At 43.2% G+C, this 25799-nt stretch overlaps 1 protein-coding gene and 2 long non-coding RNA genes across 6 annotated transcripts in view; all 3 read right to left on the reverse strand.

Annotated features, from left to right (window-relative positions):
- Positions 1 to 25799, reverse strand: part of KIF13B (kinesin family member 13B) — a 124775-nt gene that overhangs the window by 96228 nt on the left and 2748 nt on the right. For all 4 annotated transcript variants that reach the window (XM_040550894.1, XM_040550893.1, XM_040550896.1 and 1 more), the window contains exon 2: positions 18116 to 18209. In XM_040550894.1, the coding sequence (XP_040406828.1) occupies positions 18116 to 18209 (94 nt within the window). The remainder of the gene's footprint in view (positions 1 to 18115; positions 18210 to 25799) is intronic.
- Positions 26 to 10321, reverse strand: LOC121066999. The gene is made up of 3 exons (XR_005818058.1): positions 8169 to 10321; positions 7303 to 7507; positions 26 to 6740 (listed from the first exon to the last, which is right to left on the reverse strand). It is a non-coding gene; the product is annotated as an uncharacterized LOC121066999 (long non-coding RNA).
- Positions 22111 to 24913, reverse strand: LOC121067001. The gene is made up of 2 exons (XR_005818059.1): positions 23604 to 24913; positions 22111 to 22591 (listed from the first exon to the last, which is right to left on the reverse strand). It is a non-coding gene; the product is annotated as an uncharacterized LOC121067001 (long non-coding RNA).

Genomic DNA, 25799 nt, shown 5'->3' on the forward strand with positions numbered 1-25799 from the left:
ACACAGACAGCAAGGAGCAGCTACGCAAGGCTGCAGCTCAGAAAACAGTTTTCTTTTCACAGAATGACTGGTGCCAAGCAAACAAACCCCCCTCACTTTCAAATAGCAAAGGCTAGAAATTAAAATTCTTCCCAGTTTTTGGCTGTTGGCTAAATAGAAAGTCTGCCAACCTGCACGTCATCTTTCTGCCACGGACAGGGCAACAGCGATACCCCACTGGAGCAGGGAACCCCAAACGAGCAGTGACCATCTTCTACGGTATCAGACCAGTCTGGAGTGCCAGCAGATCAGCACACAACATCAGTAAACAAGCAGGATAAGGTAGAAGAGGGAACATAACGAAATAATATTGCTTAAACTGCTAGAAAACATCGCTGTGGTTTCAAACAACTCAATGCCCCCTATTTCCCACGTGAGACTCACAGCCGAAGTGAGCGATGTCAAACCAGCATCGCCCTGGGCTGACACCAGTTATCAGTGGTCTGTCTCCCACTACAGTAAGTAGTCTGCGATGATCAAAAATATGGTTTCTACCCACATCAGATCCTCAACCGCTTCTAATTAAAACCCTGATAAAACAGAGCACGCCATCCCGAAGTGATAGATGAGATAAGCACGGTATTTTTGCATTGCTGCCTCCGCGTGCAAGGCCTCCCTTTAATCACTGGAAATAAGTTATAAAACGTGGCGACATTAAAAGAAAAAATTAATGTAAAAACAATTCAATCCAGCCTATCGCACGAAGCACGTGGGGAGATGAATTTGGCTTCCCCACAAGTGAAGAAAAGCGCAGCCCAGGAGGATCACGCACACCGCCAAACTCCCGGGCAGAGAATATGAGGTGGGTTATAATAAAGCGCTTTTAAAAACAAGGGATCTGAGCCATGAAAAGTGAGTGTTTACAGGAAGGAACCTGGATCCTACTGCTGTCGAAGCAAAGTCACTTTGAAGTTCTCCATGGCTGCATTGTTCCGACTGGTAAACGGCAAGACAAACTTTCCGGGGGGGGGGGGGGTCCTCCAAGACTCCCAGCTATTTTATAGCTTCAGGGAGAGGTGTCAGCCAGCAGGCAGAATTGTCACGTACTCGCTTCCCTCTGCTGATTCCATGAAAGATTCCAAATTATTGGTTAAGTAGCTCCAAATTACTAAAACATTAACAGCACCTGTGGTCACGCATGGCAGGCACATCGGGGCAGAGGAATCGTGTCCTCCAAAAAGGGAGGATCCACCTGAGATGACAGAAGACGCTGTTTTCTCCTAGGCAACGCTAAAGGTTGGGGTTGGTCTTCTGTAACTTAAATAAGCACCCCGTACATGGAAGTTCAAGGGTGGAAAGGTGCTATTCAGACTCAGTAAGGGCCAAAAAGGGGATGACTTGGCTCAGAAGAGCAGCGCTCAGAGGCACAAGCACGGGCAGCTTACGCCCATCACGTTTGCAGGACGTGTGGTGAAACAGTGGCTACAGACCACAGGTAACACCAGGGATTTGGAGGGGTATGGGATGTGTACATATATATACACATCCCCTACAGCAATGGTTCTCATCGGCGTGGGGCGTGCAACACACCTCAGGAACCACAGGAGCAGCCCAAACGTGGATATCAGAAAATCGCCGAGATGTTGCGTGAGACAAAGCCCAACCGAGGCATTCCTCCCAATCCTTGTTCCTTCGACGGGCATCCTTCCCAAAGCCATTCTGAAAAGCTTAGGAGACTATTTACTTCCTTTAAAATTTGGACAACGTACAAACCTCCTAGCCAGCCTCACGCATTGGCTTGGTGTTACAACTACAGCACAGCATTCAACAACTGCCTCCAACCCCTAAAATTAGTAACTGATCCGCAGACAAGAACGTTTCAGCAGGAATGAGATCTCCACTCCCCACAACACTACAGAAAGACGACTGCAGTCTCGATGATGCAGCAAAGCAGAAGATAACCTGCAGAAGATCTGGGATATGTGAATACAAACCAATACACAGCATTTTATCTTCTTTTTAAGATAGGAAAGAAAAAGCAGTTGTTTTCTGCTCCTTCACAGACCAAGAAATGGTGCATCATCCCCCTAGTAGGGTGATGTATACACACAGGAATTAATTCCGCAGAAATTTGTTCCTGAAGTAACACAATTGTCCAAAAATGAAGGTGATACCTTACCACAAGGTCAGTGCTGCTCTTTGCTTCCACCGTTCATAAGCTATTTCTTTCCTTTCTTGAGAGCAACTGTAAGAAACTGATTTAAATAAGTTGTTGCTTCTCCTGCCATTCCTTCCTATTGCTTTTAAAGGTAACAACGATCCAGGTATTTGTTTTTGTTATGCAGCACACACTACTGGACTAAACACCTTTAAAATACAAAATAAAACAAAATGTAGAAGTTCACAAACAATTCAGAAAACAGCCACTCTGCAGAGTCAGTTCAATCAGGCAGGCGATCCTGACAGATCCGCTTTGTGTTGAGGCTGCTTCAGCCACCTGGTCAAAAAACAACACCATGACAAAAGCACAAGTCACTCCAAGGTGAGCTTTTAAGAATATTTCGGGGTCCTTCCCCACCTGCCACTCAAATACCTTGAACAGGAGGGTTTGACACAGGGAGGAAACCCTGTGGTGCCTTCAGATGCACCATCAGGATGGGTTTTCTTGCAACGTTTAGCATGCAGGACGAGAAAAAGGCTACAAAGCAGGTATTGCAAAGGGGAAGCTATAATTTAAATATACTCACTTGGTTTAGCAATTAAAAAGATTCCCTGCAAGCATCAATGGCATGAGGCTCCCATAAGAACAGGCTGCAACGGCTTGGAACTCAGCTAATTCAATGAGGTTTCCTTTCGAGGAAGGACAAAGATCTGCTGTACTCCTATCTTCATTACACATTTTACTTACTGCATTTAAAAGGACTGAATTTTTAAAATAAGTTTTAAAAGGTCTTCACATGGCATGGTTTAAAACACAATTAATTTAGGAATTGCTTCAGTGTACGATTTCTGCTCCTGTTTGAGGTCACATAAACAGATAATTTTCAAGCCTGAACATAAACTCGTTATATTTCATTACATTACCGATTAAAAATGTGCTCAAAACCTTCAGTTATAATCTCAATCATAATCATTTGCAAAACAGCAGCGAGATTTAAGTTATGGCCATTTTATTATTATTTTAAATAAACAGATGGGGAAGACAGCAAGAGAAAAACCACTGTTACATCGTAATTAGTTTCCAGTTGGCCTGGAGGTGCCAGGACAGACTAAGTTATCAAATCAGTTTCTTTCTGATAAAAATTAATTTCATTTTTCTGCAAGGATGGATTTCGTTAATGCACTTCCCCAAAGAATCAAGCTCTTCCTAAGCATTAACCCTGACAATAAACAAGGAGTAATGACTTTTGTGCAGCTTGGCAACATTTTTTGAATTTGTTAGAGCCAATAAAATCTTCAGAACAAAATCTGCTGAAATTCACAGCAAATCTAAGGCACAGACCTGAACAAACCCCATGGATTCCTAGATGCTGATCTACCTAACCCGCAGCATCTAAGTGAACATATTCCAATTCCAGCCTCTCCTTTCTAACACGTTGCTTCACAGCCTCTTCATCCTACGAACTTTTGGAGGTACAGACTTCACCTTTGCAGGTATCAGTACAATGCTCTGCATTAAGATCTAAGCATCTCTGTCTGGACACTGTGAGCAGCAGCTGCTGCGGGGCAGACTGCTTTCTCAGTCTGAGGGTGCACAGTGCTGCAAACACTGCTAATATATTATTAGGGAGCATAAAATCCCGTGCAAATCTTCTCAGGAACAGGAACATGTCTGGCATATTGTCAAGGTTCAAGGATGCAAGCAGCAGTTAATGTTCAAAGTGCAAAGTATTTCAATATCCACGATTAAATTGGGCTCTTACATTTTGTTATTAATATCTCCCTCCCTTCTATCACAAGATTTGGGGACGCATTAATTCTGGACTAAGAAAGCTGACTACCTATAACACAAATATTCCTATTATTAGAAAAGACAACTCCATTATAACATGGAGTATGGCAAATTTTGCTAAAGGTTGAAATCTTAGAGTTACCCTAGAAGACAGGCATACCGTCTCCTCCTCAGATGACAACTAATGGAAGGAAAAAAAAAAAATCCGTGATCATTTAGGACAAGAGGATCGCAGGAATTACCCCAGAGACGCACTGGGGAGGGCAAACCCAGCAGTGTGAGCCCAGCAGGGCAGTATGGCTTTGCTGTGAGTTGCCTGCACGAAAGCAAACCTTGGCTGCTTGTCGCCCACGTCCAACCCTGACAGCACCACCTGCAATACCGTCGTTACAAATGCAAGCATGTCAAGGAAGCCCACGAGCTTAATTTAAGGTATTTTTACGAATTATTTCCCAGCTAGTGACTTTCAGAATAATCTACATGCTGTTTACATTGGGTGCCACAGAAGATGATTTTGGAGCGGGTAACTGAATTTAGGAACCGATAGAGGGAAGAAATAGGAAATTTGGTTTTCCCCTCCGGAAACGAAAGCTACTTCCACATTTACTGTGGAAGCAAAAAAAACCCACATTTCTGTGTACTCCCCACATGAAATCTCAGCCTCTGAACATCAGCACTATCTCACATGATATCCGCAATACTAAGGCTTGCCCGGCCTCTATTCAAAACCCAGCAGGTCTCACAATGCTTCCTCGGCCAAGTCTGCAGACAACTGAGATGCTGGATCTCTGCCACCGAAGGAACTGCTCATACGATACATGATTAAAAACACCAAAGGATCAACGTCCCATCTCCATTGCTTAGGAAGGCTGAAACCTTTCCCTTCCTTCAAAGCTTTTTTTTTCTTGTCCAGGAGCCAAAGCAGCCACAGCCCAGAGACAAGAAACAAATATCACTGAGGCAAAAGCATTCAGCTTGAGCTGGAATTTCTTTGGGTCCCATTCCAGACTGAGGTATCAACTCCTTTTTTATTAAAAAAAAAAAAAAAAAAAGGAATTCAATGTCTACACTTCATGATCATGACTCACTTTTTAGTTTCTGGATGGATGCAATTAATTATAACTTACCGAGAGGTTAAGACTTCCATCTTTATAATGACCTCTTCCAAATTAACTTACAATTAACTGCATCGCTACAGCCTTGAGAATGAACCTCTCGCTTTCCACATAATTATAGGTACAATTAGACAGGGACAGCTGGTATTTACATAGAGTACTGCCAGCTCGGTCACCACATCTCTGCAAGGTAGGTGTTTTCTGAAGTCTACCACCCCGAATAAGCTCGCTCCTCAACAGTCCACAAACAACTTCTGGTTTTATTCATGGGCAGAGCTCCACGAGCTGCCCTTGGAGGTGTTCACAAGCCATCTGGACGTGCTCCAGCTCCAGGAGACCTTGCTTGAGCAGGGCGGTTGGACCAGATGACCTCCAGAGGTCCCTGCCAACCCCAACCAGCTGGGACCAGTAACCCCCGTCCTTTGGGAGGGAATTGGTGCCAGGACCTTACCTGGGAGAGAACAACCCCAGAAACCTCAGTGGGGACTGAGCACAGGGAAGGAAAACACAGGTGAGGAAATGTTTGATTACAAACCATGCAACATCCTTAGCTCGAGAGCCGACCACCTTTTTCAGGAGAGGCTGTGCCAGGATATACATCCCGTGTTACTGAGCTGTTTCCCCTTGTGTTGCCTTCAGAGGTGTGCATCCTACGTAGGCACGAGGCTGCTCATCGCCAGCAGAGCCCGCGGCAGGGAGGACGCTGCTCTGCCAGCTCCCAGACCCGTGGCGAAGCGCTGCGGCAGTGATTCAGCAGGCAGAAACGTGCTCACCCCGCACCGCTCGTAGCCCTGCATTACAACATGAACCCGTCACGGCTCTGCCACCCTGGTGTAATTCTTGTAAGTTCTTGCCGTTGCTGCAATTGGATTAAATTCTTCGAAGCAGCAAAGAAAGGTATTTTAGTGGTGGCAGGAAGAGATAACAACTCTCTGCAAACTCTGCAGGCAGCAGTTGCACGCTGGAGCAAAGCAAGGATGTAAGGTTTTAGCACGAAGTTACTGCATGACTTACTTGTGGGCAGTGCAGGTACTAAGTTAGCGAGCTTGTAGGCGGTAGAGACGCTTGTAAGTCTCATCTAAGTGGTTTCAGTGGATTAGCAAAGCAACCAGCTAATTGCTTCCTCCCAGAACCATCCCTATTTCTTTCTTCTGCCACGAAGTTTGCATACGCTTTTTTTCTTCCTCCACACCTCTAAAGTGTTTTATTTTTCTGCTCGGCACACTGTAAATCTTCCTTCCTGTGGTACCACGGCTGCAAGCTCTGCAAAGTCATCACCTCCAGCTGCATTTTCACAAAGAAACCAGAGCTTTATGGGCTACGAGACGAAGCCCTGCTGGAGACGTGCCAGTCAAAGAGCTCAGAAGAGCAGAGAGCGTTCACGCCAGGAAAAGACTGGGCAGGAGAATAAAACCACTGATATTTCCCTTTCTAATCAGCGTTATCCACATTAGGTAAATTATTATTTTTTTTTTTTTTTACAAGTACCTTTGTTTCCAAGTATAAATGAAATTCAGATCATAAACATGTATAAATAACACTTAAAAATGCAGAGCTGAAAGGCTCATCACTGAAGGGCTATTCAGATAAAAGCCGGGTGGATATCCTATTTCTTCATTTTGTTAATCTGATCAGCACTGCAGAGCTACTTCTGCTGAAGAACAGAACAAAATGCTGGCAAAAGTCTGTGAACCCTGAGGAGAAAGAAAGAAAATTGGATTGTGCTTTGCAAAAGGCTGGAAGTAAGTGGCCTAGCCTAAAAACCTCAGACAATACACATTGACTTGTGGGGTTTCTTTTCAGCACTACCACAATATAGACCCTAAGTTCTGGTCCAACTGAGCTATGTGACCTAATTAGTTACATACCAGCACAAGAAGCTTCCTACATTTAAACAAAAAAAGACAATACACACCACAAAAATACCCAACCAAGACAAAAAATAAAAACCCCAAACCGAAAACCACCCTCCTGAAGCAATAAAAAACCACCTTCCCCAAACAATAAAACCTTTCTCACATTAGATAACAACCAAGAAAATGGAAAAAATGCTAGATTTTAGGGGCTGCAAATGGAAAAAGAAGGAATCTGTGGCGATTATCCTACAGCCAGATAAGTGCAGAGCAGAGCTGAGACCCAAATCCCCCAGTGCAGCCCCTGGCCTTACGAGAAGTCCATCCTTCCTCTCCCCAGGCACATTAAAAGTTCAGCTCTCTTCCTTTACATTCATTTGGCTAAATAACATCACTACTTAACCTGACTGCCTCTGTCCCAAAGGAAAGTTCACTAGACAATTGTGCTTTGCTTTTTTGTAGGATGGTATGTGCTTATCCAAGCTGTCTTAAAGGTAAATGTACTAACTGAAATGTTGTATCACATATTCCCACAGCACCGAATGCTGAACTCACACCGTAACAGTCCATGGGAAGCCAAACTTGATATTATCCAACTTTATCCTGCCCTAGACCAAAAGAACAGATAAAGAGAAGTTATCTTCATGTAAATTAGAACCAGGGGAGAATAGTCTAGTATCTCTATTTAAAAAAAATAAATAGGAAAAGGCAACAACAACAAACACTTAGAGTGCCTTTTAGGACGAGGCCACGAGCTGCCCTACCTCTGCTGCTCCCTTCCAGGAGGACAGACATTCCACCCCACGGGGATGGGTGCTGCCCGTGCAAGAGCAGCAGATGCTGCATTCCTGCAGCCCTAGCTCATGGAAAACAAAAACAAAAATACCGACAAGATGTTGATTCATATAACCAGAGACAGAGGCTGCTTTCTCACCTCCTCCTATCTCTTTGCCATCCGAAATTAAAATTGGTAAATATCAACTGGAAAAGCAAATCCTGAGGTGCTGCAGCAATTGCAGGTTTCCCTTCTCTTATTGTAAAAGCTTGAAAACAAAGAAACGATTTCCTCTGAATTCAGCAGTGTTATTTCCAACCGTACAGAGCCGTAAGATGGTGACAGAACCAGGCTAACCCCTTTAAACGTAATTCAGCATCAGCTGTATGCATCATCTTTTGAACTTCCACCTCTAATTTACCACCACCACCACAAAATAATAATAATGTATAGTAATACATAATAATAGCGTATTATTATAATAATAAAGTTACCTCAAATCGATACACACAACTCCAAAAACTTGTTCAAAGTTCCTCAGGACAATGATGATAAGAGACTAAAAGGTACGAGGTTTCTCCTTTTCTTCACTTCCCATATCAAGACCATAAATAGTTTAGAAAGCAAACCCTGACAGTTTTTGTATTCCATTCTCCAAAACTTAAGGAGTTGAGAGGAGTCAATGTGGTACTGTCTGCCTATGTATTCTAGTTGACCATAAAAGTCAACACCGCTAATATTGTGACATTTATTATTTATTATATTTATGATGTATTATTTAACCAGCTTCTCAGAAGACCACCAAAGCTCAGGTTAGCAAGGGATGCCAGATACTCAACCTCAACACTCACATTAGCTTATCCCAAATTAGCTTGAGGGATACATCTACACAATCTAAACTGACTGCAGCAAAGACGGTTACGAAATGTTCAGCATGAACAAAGTTATTCTGGCTACTGCTAATCAATCACACTGGATGCAAAAATATTTCTTCTTGCATATCTCATGAATATATGCATCTGAGATAGAGATTTTGGAGTTTAATCTCTAAAATCCTCAGAAGAAAATTGGTAGGCAAAAAAATAGTTTAAGTAGTTTAACACGCTTTCAAATATGTATATTTAGGTGCTGCTCTTAAAACTGGTAACTTGACCAGCATGAAACCATGCAGAACCCATTTTATAGTCTAACCTCATGAAGCATTATTATTGAAGAGTTGAGAATTAAGAAGGAATAATTCCACAAAAGTGCTCACAGCTGCAGCATCTATTCACAGCACTGCAGGCACACCTGGGGCTTGCTCCCCTACCTGTTCCTTTTTCCTGCAGTGTATGGCCCTATCTTTCTTGATTTGTTAACAGTAAATATGCTTTAAAGCCTTTAAGTCTTCTGTTAACCTATTAAATCAGCACAATAAATAAATATTTTGAACTTAAAGATCAGCTTTCATCACCTATCCAGCATTTTGTTCTGTTCACGCTGTCGGAACGGCTCAGGACTATTTGCTAGTGTTGCTTCTTTATTTTCATATATTCAGTTTTCACTCCATTTCTACCATTTTGAAGAATTACTACAGTCAAATCAAATATTATGCCCTTTCAAATTATTTTCATAAGAGAGAAACTTACACTGCAGTGAAGTCAACAAACCCTATTGGGCTAAACTGGAAAACACTGGGTCAGATCCTAATTCCATCAAATGTGAAGTTTGAGCCAAACTGCCACCAACTCTTCCCAAAGCCAATGGATTTGTCTGTACTAACCTGGGCGTTTAACAAGTCAAAAAGACAACTAACTCATCATAGTCTCCTTGAAGCTTCAAGGGCCTGATATTTGAAGCTTCAGATACGGCCTGGCTTTAAAAACAAAACCATAGACAAGTTCTCTCAAAATTGTTATGAATATTGAAATAAAAGCTCCATTCCAGTGCAATATTTAACACGTTCATTCTTGTAGTTTTGATATGCCACACAAGGGGCTCTCCTCTTATTTTTTTTCTTCACTCTGGGAACTGACCCTGACTGCTGGTTTGCAACGGGAAGGGATTGCAAATTGCTTTCTATTTGCAGCACAAGTCCACTCCTTAGATAACTCACAATCAGAAGCCTTTGCCAAGTCCAGCAAAGTCTGGTGAAGGACAGGCTGCTTAGCAACTATCAGCATCCACCTCTAAACACTGTCTGCAGGCAGCTCAGCCCTGTTACGGGCACTCCGCAGCTTGCTGCTATAAAATCCTTCAGTTTAGTGAAGAACTGAGGTTGCAGGCACTTTCCAGCTGTATTAGGTTTTAAGGAAAAGGACCAGAAGTTAGGAATCCGACACAAGTAGGTGGTTATGCTTCACGTCACGTGGCACGTGAGCCAAATTAATTCTTCATCTGTTATGAAAAGTCTTTCCCTTAAGTGCAGGAGGTTGGGACCAATTCTGCCAGATCAGCAGCAACTGAAAAAAGCTTCTCTCATATTCAGCTAAGCAATATAAGCTGGCCAACAATGATTGCTAGTGGTGGTGTGGCTGCCTTTCAAGAGGACACAGCTTGTGTTAAAAGTAGCTTTCACTTACCATATGGGCAGAGTTTATAAATAACAGATAATCCTAATTTACTATGGCTATATCAGCCATAAAAAAAGATAGAAATAAATAGATGTGACCCGACTGGAGGGCGGGGGACTGTCTTTAAAAATCCGTCAGACTCACTGTTTTACTTCCTTAAAGAATATAAAATAGGATAAAGTTCTTTTCTGAGCGCACAGACACACGCAAGCTGGAGGTACAGTTCAAAGTTTTGTTAACATTTCAGTTTACACCAAAGATCTGTGGATGGTTTCTGCCTCCCATTCTCACTTTTACATAAGTCAAAGCATGTGCGTTGTGGCAAGTACACTTCCTTGCACGGCCTGCAGTGCAGCAACCTCCTTCTCTCCTGGCAGAGCTCCTACCTCTCAATTTTGCCCACGGTAAGTATTTCTCATGGCAAGCACTCACCTCCTTGTGCAGTGTAATACCACCTCACTCGAACAACCGAGGGCTCAAGAGGTGCACAGTGACAGCACCCTGCATGCTAGCTGCTTACCCCCGCTCTCCTCCAGGCATCACCCCAATCCTCCATCCGTCCCAGATCCTCTCTGATTTAAGATCCTTCCAGGACAAGCTGCCCTTCAGACTTCCAAGAAAGATGATGATTTCTGGGTACTGCAGCAACTCATCAGACATTTTTATACAGATAATTTATTTTACATCAGAAGGCATTTTGCAATGAAATGTAGATGACTGGCAGCTGAATGTAGTCCAGCTTTAATTTGTATATAAAGGAATGTGCTCTGTAATCTAGTTTTATATGGCTTCCTACACAATAAACTCTGTTAATAGACTGAAGAAGTAATGGTTTTACCAGGATTTTTTTCAACCATTTAAACAACTTTGTCCATTTTCGAAGGTGAGACTTCAGTGTACTTTTCCCTCCTGTTCTAATGTATTTAGGCTGTTCAGTAAGCTGATCAATAAATCGGCTAATCAATAAAAAAATCAATAAATAAATGCAGCAATACTAACGTCAGGGGACTCACCGTAAATAATGATTTTACAGACCAGTGTCATGCTTGAAGTGAAAGTTGCACGCACGGATGCAACAGAGCAGCACGAGCAGAGTCAGCAATGCAAGAAAATCTCCCAGCACTGCTTTTGCAAACTTGAATTTCCTCCGAGCTGCTCTGCGCCCACAAAGCACCAGTCTGGATGCAGACAGAGGCAGGCTTCCCTTTCTTCTGCACGTCAGCTGGCAGCCTTGGGAATATGCACACTCTGTCTCCCTCCCCCACAACTTCCTGGAACGTTTCTGCATTACGAAACCTCGCATGGAGCTGCTCTCTGCAAGACAAAGCTGACTTAACATCCAACCCCAAAATTTCATTCTCATTTTGAGCTTTAGATATCAGTAGGAACCCTTAATAGGAATAGGGCGAGCGAGTCCCCCTCAGCACCAGGAGGTAACAGGGCCAATTCTGTGCCTAATGCTGCCTCTGCACGCTCGCATCCCAATCTGATTTGTTCCCATCCCAAGCAGTTTAGCACAGCAGGCATTAATACGACGCCAGGAGCGATGCGGAGACGCAGAGCAGCATGCGGCGCAGTCAGCTTTCCCCCGTCTTCAAACACGATAATATTTCTTCACTTGAATTGCTTTGCTGTCAAACGGCAGCCACAGCACATCATACAAATGCCCCACCAAGCCCAATATTCAATTTCTGGTTGTGTCCAACAGCTGATACTTCCAAGCAGTGCGCGCGAACAGCTGGGGACACACACATAAAACACTGCCCAGGACGAGGCAGCTCTTCAAGTGGGTCTTACCTAACAGCAGGCAGGGTTATGGTGTGCTTTCAAGAAAATGTGTGTATTTTTCCTTAAATATATACCAGTAATCGCCTCTGTTTTTGCGGGGCAAGGAGTTCTGCAGATTGACTCCGTATATAGAGCTGCATTCATACTTTTACTCCGTTTACTGATTATGCACATTCTTTCCTAAGGCAGAGCAACTGAAGCATGCATCCCCATGCACTCCCACTAACACACAGCATTTTTAAAAGTCAGTATTTCCATTACCCCCGTGGTCAGCTTTTCCAGTCCATATTTACACACACACACACACACAAGAATGCAAACATAATCACATCAGCCTTTCCTCTCTGGGCACCTTGAATGTCTGCACGCTGTTCTAGAAGACATGGGGAGAAACAACTGCACAAAAGCAGCAAAAGACTACAACCTAGACAAAAGGATCACAATACTTTTTGCTAACCCATCTTTAAATCGAAGCTTTCGACTACTGTTCCACATATATCAAATATTTTAGTGAATTGTACGAGTGATAATACACTTCTTCACAGAATTTATTTATAATTGGTTAATTCAAGTTTTTCCACTGGTTGATGTACAGTTTCCCAAACCTGCGCTCTACCCATTTCTAGATTTTTGGAAATGCAATCTATTTATGTGCAAGTTTTGCCACTTCGCTGTTCAGGCAGTTCCGATGGCATCAGCTACTCTAAGATTGGTATTTTCCCCAGTTATCAAGCAAGCACAAGATCTGCAATACTCCGCACAGCGAGAGCTGATAAGTCCTAACTTATTTTCAGCTTTCAGTAAGCTTTACAGAAACTTTGAGCCACGCAAGGCAGTGCAGGAAGCTGAAAGATGGCTTCACCTGTGCTCTGTGTGGACCAAAAGCTGTGTACCTGCTCAGGCAGAGCCACACAGGAGCTTATCCTGCCTCTCAGCACGCACGCCCTGGCAAGGCGATCCCGAGGCTCCAGGCTGACGGCGAGCAGGGGCAGCTTGCGTGGGCTTGCACAGACGCTGTCTTCTGCCTCTTAGTAGCTGCGCAAAGAATAGGTGAGAGCAGGACCTGATAAGATCCTATTCAGCTCTAAACAGACTTTCTGAGCTTGGCAAAAGCTCTGCGTGCTGAACTCATTATTTCACAGAGTATCTAGGCGCTTTATGAACTTTCCAGTTAGATTAGAATACAAAGGTTGGCTCACCATACGTATTTCAACTCCCTGGACCACAGCAGCAGTCTTTTGTAAACACTCGCACACCTATTTTTATTGCATTTTTCTAAATTTAGGGCTTCCATATGGTTATAAGCATTCATCCGCTTCACACTTAACCCTTCAAAATGAGTGAACTGATGGCACTAGGTCTTTGAGACTCCCTTATTAGTGTTCTCCAGTACCATTTTTTCCAACATCAAGATCATTGTCTTGGTCCTAATCTTCGCTTCTTCAAAAGTCTTGAAAGGTTCCTCAGCTTTGTCAGAGGCAAAAAAAAAAAACAAAAAAACTTTCATCCAAAGATGACCTACGGAAAGATTTAACACACTGGACTATCTCATCCTAAATGATGCCTGAACTCCACCATTCACCTGAAATCTGTAATTTATTACTTACTTACTGCATAAGTAGGATTTTTTTAATTGTCCTTTTTCCTAAATTCTATGGATCTTGGTTTTATTCTCTTAACAATCTTCACCCTCACTTATAGAAGAACTTCAGAGCTTTCCCTTTGCTGAATTATTACTGAATTTTAATTAAGTATTGTTGAATATTAGTAGCCACAAGAACGTAAGCATGAAAGGTGATCTTGTTTTAATTGCAAGGAAAGTAGTCCAAAATCGTTTTCCCCCACAAGTCTCCTTCAGGGCAGTCATTTGTCTCAAAAAAGGTGCAGGGTGGAATTGGAATGGTAAAGAATCTTCTAAATGTATAAAAGTATTCATCTGTAGATAAAACATACCTGGGCTCTATCCAGTTCCTCAAAGCAGAAATCATCAAGCTCAGATTCTGAAAGGCTACAAAGATCCTCAAGTCTGACTACGATACCAGCACACCCCTTCTCAGTTCTCAGGACTCCTCAGAAAACAATCAAATTGATTTTCTGTAGCTCAACTTCGCAAGCAAAAAGGTTTAAATCCTGGAACACATACCTTAAAAGTAAAAAACACATCCGTTTGTGTTTAAATTTATGAAGATATTCAGTTATTGAAATATCTATTACAACGTACTACTTGAAGATATTACTATAGTTGAAACAGGAAAACCCAGCCTGGTTTAACATAGTTGTCCACTTCAGTTAGCTGCACTTGTTCCTTTGGAAAGTTTTTTTTCCATGTGCCAGCCTTTGGAATCGCTCTGTTCTGTAGAAGTAAAGCATCTACAATAAGAAGTAAAGCATCTAGATACCAGAAATGAAGACTAAAGTACACAGAAGTTCCAATTCCTTTCATTTTTAAGCACATTCTCTTAAAAAAAAAAAAAAAAAAAGGCTCAAAGTTGGTTTGTTGAGCAGATTTAATAAAGCTTTGTTTTACCAATATCCCAGCTCCTTCACAAGCCTGCTCCGGACCGACACACAGCTGATATCAAAGCTTTTCATCAACTACACACCAACTACAGTTCTGCCTGCAGTATATAATAAAACTCCTTATTCTGACCCGTCAGAATAGTTCTTTTTAATAGGTTTGTTTTGGGAAAGGTAAAATCACAACACAAGCAAATTGATAGTAAATATATATATATAAATTGAAGAACCTAAAGTAATGAGAGTCTATTTAGATGTTTTTCAAACGAATTCTTATAAATATTCCAATTGTTGCTGTCAGATTTCTCTCTTCATTTCATTCAAAATGAGTTCAGAGCCTCTTTCAAGCCCTAGCCACCAAGTAACCATGTTCAGAGCAACCTTTGCAGCCACAGTAAATCCTGTGCTGATGAACTTTAGCCCTGACATTTGCAACAGAGAACTACACAAGGCGGACAGGTCACGCTGGTGATGTTGCTTGTTTATACCCAATCCTTGGAGGTTCATACATCCTTGAAAAGGGAGATTTTGATTTTAAAAGGTCATTATCTGGGGAAACGTGTGACGAAACTCCAGGCTCTGTGGCAAATCATTGTATAAAAGCAACTGAAGAAAAGGTTGTCCATTTCCACGCAGCACAATTTTAATTTTAATATGAGAAACCACAACTCAACCAACCCAAGCCCAATATCCCAAGGCTGGTCACAAAGCCTACCCAGCCCAGAGGTCATCCAGTTTTAAAATTGATCTTCTGCACAAGATCACCGAAACCAGTGGAGCACTATCAGCGATTGCTCAATACCACAACTGGCTGCATTTCTGTCTCAAGAAAGGTCATTTCTTGGTTAAGGAAAACTAACACAAGGATGCTAGATTTCTGAAGTTGTACAAAAACAAACTTCCTTTTTTGAGAGCAAGTGTTTTACATGCATTTCCTAATCCTCAAGTCCCTAGAGAAATGTGCAAATATTATATTCAGTTTGTAGACACAGAAGAAAGAGAGGCCGATCAGCTGCCACCTGGATCTCCAAATCATTCCTTCATTTTTAATGGAAAATTTGAAGCAACCAGACTCTTCTTCTGAAGACCTGAAAATGTTTCAACAGCGATTACATCAACACAATTGGCTGCCTCCACAAGTCAGGTCTCACACACCTCAAGCTGGGTATCCATCAAAACATGAAATGCATAGAAAGCGGAGTTTTTGACCTTTTTCCCCCCCAGGGTCCTATGGGAAAGCAGATGGAGGTGGGTATAACACTCAGGATCTCCAAATCCTACTTCTTGTCTTTAACTAAGAGACGATGGAGAACATTGGGTCAGGTGTTTGCCATTTTAACAGCTCTGCCAGCAACATACCTATAACCTATACAACAAATATACCTACCCGTGACCCAGGCTAATTCACTTACTGGTTATTTATACCTACCCATCACCCAGACTTGGTTTCTACCAGAGAGGATGGAAGTGGGAAAACATACACGTTTCCCAAAGTCACAGGTTGTTTTTCCAACTGTTGGCTGAGTCATACACAAGCAGGGTTGGAACAGCAGATTCCTGCTCCTCAAATTCTTTTCCTGGTTCCTAAATTGACCGTAGCATCTTAATGAGAAGTGTAGGCAAGGTCTTAAGGTTTTCAAATGTACCCTGCTTTGCAAGCATCTAAATAGTTTATTTACAGTATTATTTTTCTTTTCTCTGCGAAGTAAGAGCATATGAGATGTGTCAGAATTCCCTGAACTCACTTTGAGCACTACACAAGCCTAAAATCGAAATGATTTTATAGCACAAGGCAAAGCTGTTAAGTGTGGATTTGGAAATAGACACAGAATTTGAAAACAAATGAACCCCAAACTTAGAAAACCATAATTAAAACCAACTTCTTCCTTGAGCTGATATTCGAGATTCCTCTGATGGAGCTGCAGAAGCCAAGGCAACAGTGTGGCAGCCCCTCTCAAGGGGATTACATTCTGGAGAGGATCCTCTTCCAAATCCTCACTGCTTCAAATTACGCTTCTGCGATACCTTGTCTCCCTGTATGCAGGCAAATCTTCAGGGCAGCTAATGGGCCTCCGCTTCTCTCCCTTGTAGTAATCACCCCGTATAAATTCACTCTGCTTGCTGCTTAGATTAGCAATGGGTATTTGTGAAAATGCAAATGAGCCATTCTTCAGTCCGGGGCGCTGGGTTCTCACACAAGACTCACCACCTTGCCTGGGAAGTCAAGACGATTGCCAAACGATTCCTCCCTTGCCGGGGGGCACGATTTGCATTACGTTATTCTCTCACGACTGCAGTATGAACATTTTCAAACACACATTAGTGAGGATAAACTGCGCAGCGTTCGCTTGGTTGCCACATTTCAGAGACACTCCGGAAAACGTCCTTAATACCGCTGACTAACCCGGCTTTTGAGAATCTCCCTTTCCTGCCATTTTGCGTGGTTTGAGAGGCTCAAGTCGGCACAGGTATTTGGCAGCTGAACAATACACGTGTTTCTGGAGGAGGCAGATATGAATACAAACAAAACCACCCCGCCCCACACAGCCATTTTTAAGGACCTTCTTAAAGCTCCAACCCCATTGTCTGCAGTAAGTCTTTTAGCCGGTGTCAATAGAAAATGCATACTGCAATCGATTCAGTTGATTATGTTGGCTTTTCGGCATGTTACCACCTGGGGTTGGTGAAGCCTAACAGCGTCCTTTACCTCATCTGTGATATACAGCGCAGCTTCACATGATAAAACAGGATAAAAACATTTTTTTCTGTGAAAACTACAACACGTTGCATTTAAACAAAGCTCTTCTGTGTGTTTAGCTGAATTTCTCTCAGTTCTGTTACACCCCCCCCCCCTTTTTTTTTTCCTGACTAGAAAACAGATCAGGATCGATTGTACATGGCCAGGAACAGCTTTTGCCTTTTCCTGGACCCCTGTTATTTTGTTTCACGCACACAAGCTTTTCATTTCCTTCCCTTCCCTTGCAAACAAGCAATAAATTAACTGCTGCCAGCCTGAACCCTACCAACAATGACACGACTTTTCAGTTTCACAACAGTTTAACAAATCGATGCCCGTTCCTCCACAAACTAGTCCCTACCTTAGCCACCTCTCCAAGTATTTCTGATGCATTTTTGATGCCCCACCACCGTCACGACCCTCGAGAGCTACACCCCGCCAGCATGTTCCTATACCCCTTCATACACACTATTCCGTTCAAGTCCATGATGAGAAAATAACTGTGAAGATTAATTTCATTCCAAAACGACAAACTGTGCCCTGCTCAAATGATTTTGCAGATTTAAATATCTTCAGTCCCATAATAGCGCACAAGAAGGAATGAAAACAGTTCAGACCCATTAATTGCTAGCACATTGTTTAGAGCAGGAAGCAAACACTCATTTTAAAAGGCAGTATTTGCTTTTCAAAGGATCTTCCCAGCATGGCACAGTCAGCTTTACTTTATAGATGCTGGTAACTACATAGCAGAAGGAATATGAAAGCCTCTATCAAGGCCTACGTTTCCCAGTTGTTAGCCTCATATTTAATTTATGAAACCTGACCTTCCTCATTCAAAACGTCTTACCTGGCATCTCCTTTTGAAAGGTTGGTGTTTACGGGGTGAAGAATAACCTTGTTTGCATCCACATCCACCACACATTTTGTATGCAGATCAAGCTCTATAAAGAAATGAGAAAGTGTCAAGTGCCGCTCTTAAAGCTCCCGGATTATATCCACCATTACTTCCTCCAGACACCAAATTTATTCACGCAGCCTGACAGCCACCCATCAGCTGGAGAATAGCAACAGGACTACTGCCAAATTCCTCTCGTAGAGATATTCTGCTGGGATGGATTCTGTCCAGCTTTGAAGCACGCGCTCTTTTCACGCCAAAAAGGAGCGCTTTAGGTTTTGCTGAAGGACGATCAGCAGATACGAGGCGGTATGAAATTTCTGCTGGGGAGAGAACCGTTAGGCATGGGACCACTTGGGACAACTCTCCTTATTTCCCTCCGAGACAACTCAATTCTTGGAAGGAAAGCTGCCCCGACCATCTGCAGCACGTTTTCCCGGCCACTCGTGTGATACCGCAGCACCCCATGCCAGCTGTCCGGTCCGGGGCACCTGCTTGGGGAAATTCAAGTCCCATCAAAAATAATTTTGGCCTGAGTGTGCAGAAAGGGGCTTAGCCCACCCCACGGGCTCCAAGGAAGCTGGAAAGGCCAACTCTTCCAAACGATGCTAAGCAATGGGATATGACCTATGAGTAATAGGAATATTTAAGAGTAAATCCCAATTCTTAGTGGAAGAGGCGGGGAAAACAAAATAAAAGCTTCAGATAACGCCGACAACCTTGCAGGGTATCCACCCAACGACAAAGGGAGTTAGATATAAAAAAGCAAACTGCCACTTGCAACCCAAGTCCCTGCCTACAGACACCGGGCTCTGGACACGAGCAGTGCAGTCCTGTCTTCTTACACCGATGCAGACGCTGGTGCCTACAAACAGGAGACACAAATGGGACGCCCCGAGTGCTCTCGAGCGCTGTGATGGCAAGAGGCAACGCACAACCACCTCCATAAAGGATTCAGCACCTCACCTGAATCACCGAAATAGGCTCCCGTCTAATCACGTTAATTATAATCCTCACCTTCCTTCGTCTCTGCTCCTTCCCTCCTTGTCACCTCTGCCTGCTCTTTTACCTCGCAGCACCCTATAAACTCACACTGCAAATCTCTCAGGCAAAGACCACAGGTTTAATTTATTGCAGGGCACCTCACAGACGTCTTTCTACTGTTAAATAATACAGGAGGAAGTTTCTTTCCTTGACTTTTTGTGAGAGATGTGATACATTTTTCGCTATTTGAAAGACAGCAAAGAAAGCCAAAGATTACCAGGTCGGAGCAAGCAGCCACATGAAACTGAAACTGGAATTCTTTCTGAACAAAACTTCTCCTCTGTTATTAAACTCCGCTTTTGTGGAAGGAAGAGACAGACAAGTTTCAGAAGCTGCTGTTTATTTTAATTTCTCTCCACACCCTGAAAGCCAATTTACCTAACATTAATACGCAACGCATGCTTGCTTAGCTCAAATTATACTCTTCGTACGTCCCAGATCTGACATGCCACTTTATCTTGGCCTGGCTGGTTAGTGATTAACGTTCTGCGTTGCAGTGACCTGCTTTTCCTCAACCACGGACCAAGGTTTTTATACGCTACTTCCCTTATGCAAAGCAGAAGGCTCGCTCTGGGTGTAAGCACTGTGGTCGCTGTCACGTTTTTTTAATCCACCTCCTGAGAGAGAATGCTGATGGCAGGTCTTGTATCCACGACTGCCCACGAAACTCGAGGTCTTGTACATCTCTGTGAAATACCTCTAGGAGAGCACACAGACAGGATACAGGAGGTCCTTAGAGTGACGCCCTCGCAGGAAAAGAGGGACGATTCAAAGCCAGTTCACTGTGTAAAGCACACCTTGCCTGCTGCCGTCAGAAAGATAATGTTAAAATCCCTTATCTGGGGATCGTACACGCAGGGCACAGATGTGGTGAGTTGAACTAACAGCCAGCTATTGCCAGGCAGGGAACAGTCCTCCTGGCTACGTGTGCCTGCGGCTTACCTGCCACCACTGCCGTGCTCGCCGGACTCCTCTGCAAGTCATTAAGTTGCTCCCTGGGCAGAAAACCACCCAACGGTAAAAAAGGGATGTGTTCAGGCACTACAGAAGGTTACATCAGCCCAGTGAGAGGTCTGAAGAGCGCCAAAGGCAGTGCAAACAAGAGTGTACGAGGGGACTGAGGAGGCAGAAGAGCAAGCCCTTCTCCTGGCTGAGCCTGAACTGCTACACCAGCTCACGGTGTCCCAGGGAACAAACCCTAAGAAAGGGTTTTATTCAGCCTCCAAGCTGGGTTAGCTATCAGATCCCCTGTAGGACATGTATTCCAGTTACCTGGGCAAAAGTTTCACAGGGCAGCTCTTCTTTTTGCTGAAAAAGTAGTTGATAAATTTGTTTCCATAGCTCATCGTACACTTCTTACAAATTCTGTCTCCATCACAAAGCGTATTCTTTGATTTCTGATTTCTTTAACGATCCCAGTAGGCTCAGAGATGAATCTCACATTAGCTAGTACTGCAAATCCTATCATCATCATTTCCACCTCATTAAGTCTTCAATGTCATTAAAGCAGGTTAGTCTCACAGAGAAACTATCTTCCTCCTCTTTTTCATACGATCACACGTACTCCACCCTTACTTTTACTAGTTTCAGCATCTCCCAAGCAAGCAGTGCTCTTGCTGCCCCTGAACAACAAGCACAATCAGGCTGCATCAAAGCAAGAGGATAAGCAAAACCCCTGATTAGTTCATCTTGCAGCGAGGAGGAGGAGTCGTTTGTCAGGGCTGGGGATTATTGTTTCTTTCCACGCAGACACAAAGAAGTTTTTTGTTGTTTTTCTCTTCCAGACAGCACGGCATCGAGAAGCGAAACGATGACAGAAGTGGCTCACACAGTCAAACTTTAGAGAGTTATCACAAATCATCGTGGCTCTGTGTTTTCATCATTAAATCACCCAGACTTAAAAATCTCACCTATTATTATTCCTAACCTTCTTCTACCTTCACTCATTAATTACTGAGCAAACACAATCAACTGCTCATTTGCTTCATCAAATCAAGAAACTCATCAGCTAATTGCCTTCCAAAAAATCAGAACTCAAACTCTCGGCATCTCAAGAGATGCGTATTGAGGGGAACGAAAGCTTCTTCCGTTGCTTCAGCGTAAGGGAATTGTGACGTCCATAATAAATGGGTAACGTCTTGGTCATTTTTCCACGTTTACATTTCAGAGCTGTAGAAGTTGCTCAGCGAAGCTGGGCTGAGCATAAAACTCGCTGTCAAGCCATGTGCATCCGAGCTACTCACAGAGTTGACTTTCTATTTTACTTGTCAAAGTGGAAGCTGGGGCTTGAAGGAGGCCACTCTCCTTACCATTTCTCTTGATTTCTCTACTCCTTACAAAAAGTTTCCTAAGACAATAAAAACGGGGACTCAAGCAATGCAGATCTTAGGTGAAACCATACTCACGTGCAAATCCTAAATCATTATCTCTTTGATAAGCCTTACGGGCATTGCAAAAAAATTAAATAAATCACACCACCCATACGCTTTGGCCTTTTTCACTAACCTAAGAAATTCAGCACGGCTCAGACAGGGTAGAGAAAAGTCAGAAAACGAGAGCGAGCAGGAAAAGCAAACCCTGGGGCAGCGTACCACCGCACACCACGGTGGATTCAGCAGGCTAGAGATACGCTGGTATGCTCCCAAAGACAAGTAGGAGTTTCCATTCCCTCCGTAATAGCTGTCACGCCTCTGGTACTTGTAAACTCAGCACAGCAGATTTTCCAGAACAGTTTTTAACGTCGTTTTTTTTCCACGGTGTTTTCCACGTGCTGATCCCACGGGCTTTACAGCCACTACCCTAAAAAAGTCATCCCCTTAAAGGTTACCAGACAAAATGATCCTCGGCGACAGCCTTCACCGGGAGGTTTGAGATGATCTTAAAAGGAAAGATGATACAGTAAGTAAGTTTGTCTGCAATTTATTAAATTGGTGGTTGGGACCGCAGCATAACGGCTCCTAGTCCAACAGCCGGAGTAGCCGAAATGTCTGTTGTGACTTATTTGGCCTTCTATACCTTCCTCTTTACATACTTGACTTGTTGCCACATTCTATAAGATAAATTAAGGGAAAGCACTTGCCAAGTCATCAAAAGCCTTCATTTCCATACAACTTTTTTCCACCAGATTTCAATTTAAGAAACTCTTATTTCTGATGGTTGACCATTTTTTCAGCCCTTTTGAATACTATTTGATCCCGAATCCTACTGAAACAAAGATGTGGACCTGGTGCTATAAGCCAGGTCGAATAAAACCTGCACCAGATTCCTCCTGGTCCTACTACTGGGTGCAGGGCAGCTTCAGAAAGGTCCCCTCAGAGACAGGACATCGGGGTTGGCAGTCACTGGGAACCAGCACGGCTGCTCTTGGGGCTTCAGAGAAATTAACTGGGGTAAAAAAAATTAAAATATGAAAGGCTTAAAGTGCACGTACTAAGCTCATAAATCAAAACTGGCCCCAAATACAACAGCTCAGAATAATCTCCTGTAAAGACCGAGACGACAGAAATTGTGTTTTGTAAATTGCCAGCAGATTTTCACAAGCTTAACATTCCCTTGAAGGTTAGAACCGGAATGTCGTGCCTGCAAGTGGCACTGAATAAGAAATTAGTTTCCTCTGCCTTCCTCGGTCCGAAAAAGCAAACAGCAAGAACACTGAAAAATGTTTAAGTACTCATTTAAAAATATTTTCAAGTTTATTTATCGCACGCTAAGTGAAAGTCAACTAAAAAAAAACAACCCACGAGGCTGTTGTTTGCTTTTGTTGCTGTTTTTTTCAGAAAGCTGGAAGCTAGTTCAAACACAACAGGTCCCCGCGTCTCCCTGCCAGTGTTTGTTGCCTTAAGAGTGATTTTCCTCTTTGCCCTTCACTATGCAGACGCCAACACAAATAAAGGGAAAACCAACTGGCGATACAACAGAGAGCAAAAATAACTTATAAATAAATGACAGTGCTAAGAGCTTAAATGGAAAAAAAAGTAGTTAGCCTAATAGCACTCTTAGGACATTAATTATAAGCCACACTAATTTACACATTCAGGACAAAAATACTACGCTGATTTGACTCGTCCCTTAAGCCTACGTGAAGTCTAAGGAGGCATCTTCCAAGCTTCTCTGCTATACATTCACTGCACAAATATCGATCATGGGATTTTCAGCTTGCAGCAATTAGAGGTCATCAAATATGCATGAGTGCATCTGGCGGGGCACACGGTGTTATCTCCATGATGAGGTGTACGTCCGCTCACGCATGAGCACGGCCGCAAGCAAGCTCTTCGCTTGTTAAGGCTACTTCATCCAAAGGGTAAATATTGTTTGTTTGTTTATTTGACCTTCTGCTGTTTCATTTTCTGCAAGAAGAGAGCTTGCCAAATAGCTTCAGTGACGGCACTCCGTGTACCTGGACATTAACCTGCCTCGTGGTCAGTGCTGCGTGCGCTGCTCAGCTCCCAGGACCAGGCGACTTCATCGGGGTGGTGGCTTTCTGTTGTTTTCTTGGTGGCTTTCTTGTTTCAGCTTCAAAGTCACCAGGAACGAAATGCAATAACGTTTCCTCTGCCGCTAAAAGCCAGGGCAGAACTATTCGCAGTGAGCGCTTCTGATCTTTTGTTGGCTTCGTGAAGATAAAACGTGAAACCGGAGCAGAAAGGTAACCTCGTACTGCACTTATGGCTAGCTCTAAAGATGTAATTAGCACAGGAATTGCTTGCCTTCTGCGGCATCCACGTTTGAGTGCGTGGTAGTCTCACCAGTTCTCTGGCGGTGGGGAATAAGCTCGTAACACCTGCGGAGTCCTTAAAATACGACTGCCTGGCTGAGGAATGCAAGGTGAAACACCGACTCTGCGTGCTTTACCCATTTGTCACCCTTCCTCCAGGTTAATCCGGCTCACACCACAAACACTATTTCACAGGTTATCAACAACCAACAGGAAGCACTAAAAAGTCGAGGTGCTCGTTTATCACAAGGTTTATAGGGAAGGACAGCCTGGTGTTTTGTACGCTGCCATCAGAACACAACAGGTGCCGTTTCGTTTACTCTAATACCATAATTAACCTTATAAGACCGCTTGCACAAACCCCGATTTATAGATAAAACGTTTCTGTTGTAATCTTCGCTGGGGAAAAAACCAAACAAACAAACACAGGAGAACCGCCCCTGTCTCCATTTCAATGGACTGGGAATGCAACCTCCTCCAGGGAGCAGGAGGACAGCAAACCAGCACCTAACACCGCCCTCAGCTTACAGACAGGGCAGCAAACTCCTTCCTCGCAAGCACTGCAGGCAGCAGCTTTATCGTCAACGAGCAGCATCTGAACCCAGAAACTAGTCCAGATGAACACACTCTAACGTGATAGACGCCAATGTCTATTTACAGGCAACCCAGAGATTTCCACTGGAAGCCATCGACCCCGTGCCACGGTGCCACAAACCTGCAGGAAGAGCGGATGCCCACGCTACACTCGGTTGATTCACAGACACAGAAACACAAGGATTTGAACCTGCTTATGGGATGCGTGTACGCCAGCGTCACCCGAAACCAAAATATTCAGTAAGACAGATCTTATATAAAAAGCCTCAAGCTGTCTTTTGCTTTGCTTCATGGTATGGCTTGAGCTCTACGCAGCGTTTACCTGAAACATAATGAATATCTGCTAAGTGAAGTGAAGCACTGACAACATTGATAAAGGGAAACCCACTGCAACTCTAAAATACAACACCTGAAGTCACTGAGTGGTATGAAAAACCCATCTGAACAAGTGGTGCAGTAGGAAATACTTTAGCGAATGACATACTGCAATAAAACCAAGGAAAAAAAGACTTTAAGAGTCTTCTTAAATAAAACAAGCTGAACTATTTACTTTATAACTGCACGTTAATCGCAATCTCTGCTCACAAAGTACAAAAAAAGAAGTCATGATTACTGCCTACAAGAGCTTCCAACTTCGGAAGTGTGACACTGCAGGTGAAAAGACCCAGAAGTTGTTTTATAAATCATGGCTCCCATACACAGCCTGTAGGATTGGGGTCTAATTTGAAGCAAGACGTAAAAATAAATAAATAAATAAATAATTAAAGTACAATTATGAATGCTTCCCTTCACTGCTAAAAATTAGTACCGTAAGCTTACTTAAGGGATTGCCACTTTGCATGAAACAGAAGCAGGACCCTCAATAAGATCACCTTGAAATGCAAGTCCTTTAACCAACTATTTGATGTAGAAATCCCTCCAACATGCACGCAGAACCTATTACACTTTTATGAGCTGTATAAATTAGTAATCGTTAAACATACCGCTTTTATTAACCTAATAAACCCTCGCCTTAAGAAATTCATAATTCAGACGCTACAGACAACCACCACCACCACAAGTAAACACTGAGAATATATTTCAGAGCTTCAACTCCTACAGTTGGAGCCATCTGACAGGTTTGCAGTTTTAAGCCCTTCGGTTCAGAGGGAGGGAAAGAACGTTACTCGTGACCCTGAAGAAAACAAATACTTGCTTCAGGTCCAAAGCCCCAGAACTTCATACAAACGTTATTAAGAACAAAGTGCAGATTAAAGAGTTTCCAAGAAAGCCGCCTCTTGCCTC

This window comes from Cygnus olor, chromosome 3 (genome assembly GCF_009769625.2).
Source record: "Cygnus olor isolate bCygOlo1 chromosome 3, bCygOlo1.pri.v2, whole genome shotgun sequence".
Lineage (NCBI taxonomy): Eukaryota > Metazoa > Chordata > Aves > Anseriformes > Anatidae > Cygnus > Cygnus olor.